Source organism: Camellia sinensis, chromosome 5 (assembly GCF_055761805.1).
Source record: "Camellia sinensis isolate YWXY chromosome 5, ASM5576180v1, whole genome shotgun sequence".
NCBI classification, from domain to species: Eukaryota; Viridiplantae; Streptophyta; class Magnoliopsida; order Ericales; family Theaceae; genus Camellia; species Camellia sinensis.
The window spans coordinates 70,387,409-70,390,831 of record NC_138965.1 but is presented as its reverse complement, the minus strand read 5'-3'; the positions used below and the strand labels follow the sequence as shown (position 1 = coordinate 70,390,831).

Below are 3,423 nucleotides of genomic sequence, written 5' to 3'. Positions count from 1 at the left end.
TAATATATACAAGGGGCAAATGAAGGGGTTTAGTTGAAAAACGGCAAAAACAGGTGGCAATTTGAAATTCTTTTCTAAATTTTTATGGTAAAAACAATTTTTTAAAAAAAATTTCGAGGAGAGGCATTTGCCTCTTAGGTCTAGTGTAGATCTGTCACTGATCACTGATCACTGGAGAAGCTATAATTCTAATAGAATAGACATAGAAAGTAAAATCATAGTTCATTCTAATTGAAATCTTAAGAACATATAATATTTAAGCACATAAAAACCATAGTAGAAATCACAAACACTCACATGATAACACATTTAATATTCAAGTTTATGAGTAAACTTAATAACCATTACACTTATTCTGAAAACATATTCATTCTCACTCAGATTAATATAAACATAGAAACTGTCTACATATGCAGATGCAAAATATTTTGTTGAAATGAAATAGTGGATGATAGGGTGGTGGCCTAAGCAAACAACATCAGATCAGTGTCGGGACAGGGGCGAAGTAATAATCATAATAAGGGCAATGACAATCTGTATGAGAGTGAGGAGGAGGAGAAAACCAGCTGCAAAAGTGGCAACAGTGACCCATATATTTGTGAAGTAATCACGCTTCAATGAAGCTACCAATCTGTTCCACCATCTCTTGCAATGAGCATTCACTTTTCTGCGCTGTTCAACATAGTAGAACTGCTCCGAAACGAACACCCCTGTACCCAGGCTGTTGAACATAAGTGCTACCTTTTCGTCGTCACCAAGCCAGTGGTCAAGAACTTCATGGCGATGAAGTTGGCTCACGTCTTCTTTGGAGTTGATAAGCTAATCCATGAAAGACGTATAATCGGTGAAATATTTGCGTTCGTCATCCAAGGAATGTTGTTCATAGGCAATAATGTTGTGGAAGAATATTTCTGTCGAATCAGAGACTTTAAACTTTGGTATTTTAAAATGACCATGTTCGAAGTGTATGTCGAACATGCTTTGGTTACGCTCCTCTCTGGCCTCGAACTTGACACCAGCGTCCTTAAGCTCTATCACACACGGCATATTAAAGCAAGTTCTCTGATTCTTGTTTTGGTGGTCATTTAACTCATCTCTAGAGCAGGAGGGAAGACAAACAACGCGTTTCAGATCAGTTTTTCATTCCCTTTCAGATTCCAAAACCCTAGGTACGAGTTCTCTCTCCCTCTACACACCTTCTCTCTTAGGATTGATCTACTTAGAGTGAGTTTCTACCTTAGATTCTTTATTTAAAAGATAGAGTGGGTCGAGGGCTTCCATTTAATCTGAATTGTTGGTAGTTTGGAGCACTTTGGAGTTTGGGCTTTCATCTCCATCTTCTCTTTTGGGGCTATTTCTTCGAGGTAGGGATTTCCTACTCCATTTTATAAGTTTTGTTCTAAGTTTTGGTATTTTGATAAGTTGGGGTTACTTTGATAATTTTGGGAAAACCCTAGTTGTTTAAATTAATTAATTTGAATAATTAATTTAAGGGAATTGGGGAATTTGGTTAAATTCATGAAATTGGGAAATTTATCGCTTAAATGGTGTAGTTGGATAATGTAAATCACTCGCCCATTGAATTGTTGATATATTTATTTCCAGTCTAGAAATAACTGTTTTGGGCTATCGGTGGAGGATAGTCGTGATTGTTGTAGACATTGCATGTGGATTAGGAATAACTGAAACTAATCACATTGGTTAAGTCATTGATTTTGATTATTGCATTGATACAGAAAATACGTGTATTGATTGAGCATTGCATTTGCATACATTGTTTTGTGTGGGAGGAGATAGGGGATGTACTCCACGGTTTAGGGGAAGATAGGGGATGGACCTCTAAACCGGATTTTGTTTGGGAGGAGATAGAGGATGGACTCCATTAGCATCACTTTTATGTGTGCTTATTTATATTGAAGTGTTTTTATTGATACAGCACTAAAATGTGTATCAATTTGGAAGTATGAAGTGTTTTGATTTGAGCTTGAATCTCATTTGTTTGTTGATATTGGAAGGATGTGATTATGATATATATATAATTCACTATTGTAAGTTTGGCCAGGTTCTGAGCCATGTTGATAAAGTTGGAAAGTAAAACGTGTCTTAGACAATAGTGTCATGAGACTGTAAAATAGAGTAATTGATTATCTTGGTTAACCATCTGTTGAATGCTATTGCTTTATTCATTTCTTATATGTGGTTTAGTATATTTCTACTGGGCTGTGGCTCACCCTATATGGGAACATCATTTTCAGGTTCAGGTGATAAGCTACCTCCAAGGACTTAGCTTGGAAGGGACTTGGATTTTGAAGACTATCTTTAGTTAATTGTCTTTATTTATTAGTACATGTAAACATCCAAGCCTAGGGCTTTTCTTGTATTGAGTTAGAACTCATCTTTTTGTATCCAAGTGTTGGCTTGGAAAGATGTAAGCCTGTAGGGCATTTTATTCGATGTTACATGTAATGCTTTTATTTAGTAATACTCTGATGAATGAATTAATAAATTGTTTTCTTTAAATAATACATGTCAATGATATATATATAATGGGTTTATTTTGAGGGCGTTACACAAACATTATGCACCAAGTCAAGAAAATGCTTGCCTTCAGAGACGGACGTATTTTCAAAATCGATTTTGGAAAAGTCAATCCCTCCTGGTAGCTTCTCAAGTATAGGTAACATTGCCATCTTCGTGAGGGTGGGGGTGGAGGTGGGATCATGATGAATCTGGTTTGGATTTCGGGTCACTATCATGCCGTAGCTCATGTCATAAAATTCAGATATAACAAAGAATGGAAGTTGGTTTTCAAGTAACATCAAGTCATTGCCAATCTGTATTCTCTTCCATGACACTTTGACTTCATCACCCACATGTGATTGTTGATGTTTATCCTCAACAACACAAAACTCAAACATAGCAAGAAGAAACTCAATAACAAAGCAAGCATCATATAGCATCATTTTCACAAATTGATGACTGTCGAGGTGGTCAAATGAGTCTGCATAATACTTGCGAGCTCTTTCTTCTAACTTGTTCATGAAATCTAAATAATCATCCTTACTCTGATTGTTGTTACGTTGAAGGAGCGATTCCAACTAACGTTCTTTATGTTTTTGCATAGCAAGTAGTTTGGGTTGACCATGGTGATAAGGCCCTATTGAAACTAGCTTAGGTGTGTATGCCTTTTCATTTGCATGACTCAATCCTTCATGCACCCTAAAGATACAAGTTGCTTCATCGGTCAAAGCTTCTCTTTCTTCATTGCTGATGGTATGTCATTCCATATTATTATCTATTACATTTGAAGGAAAACGTGATATCACTGACTTAAAACATTTATTTTTTATGCATAGGTAGAAGCAAACATTTTGTTTCACTATAGTGATTTCCGTACGTGATACAATTGTATGCAAAAAAATT

At 35.9% G+C, this 3,423-nt stretch overlaps 1 protein-coding gene across 1 annotated transcript; it reads right to left on the bottom strand.

The window, feature by feature from the left end:
• Window positions 1-483: 483 nt before the first annotated feature.
• Window positions 484-3,041, bottom strand: LOC145791476 (uncharacterized). The gene is made up of 2 exons (XM_082871827.1): window positions 2,577-3,041; window positions 484-819 (listed from the first exon to the last, which is right to left on the bottom strand). The coding sequence occupies exons 1-2, from the start codon at window positions 3,039-3,041 to the stop codon at window positions 484-486; spliced, it is 801 nt and encodes a 266-aa protein (XP_082727953.1).
• Window positions 3,042-3,423: the final 382 nt, after the last annotated feature.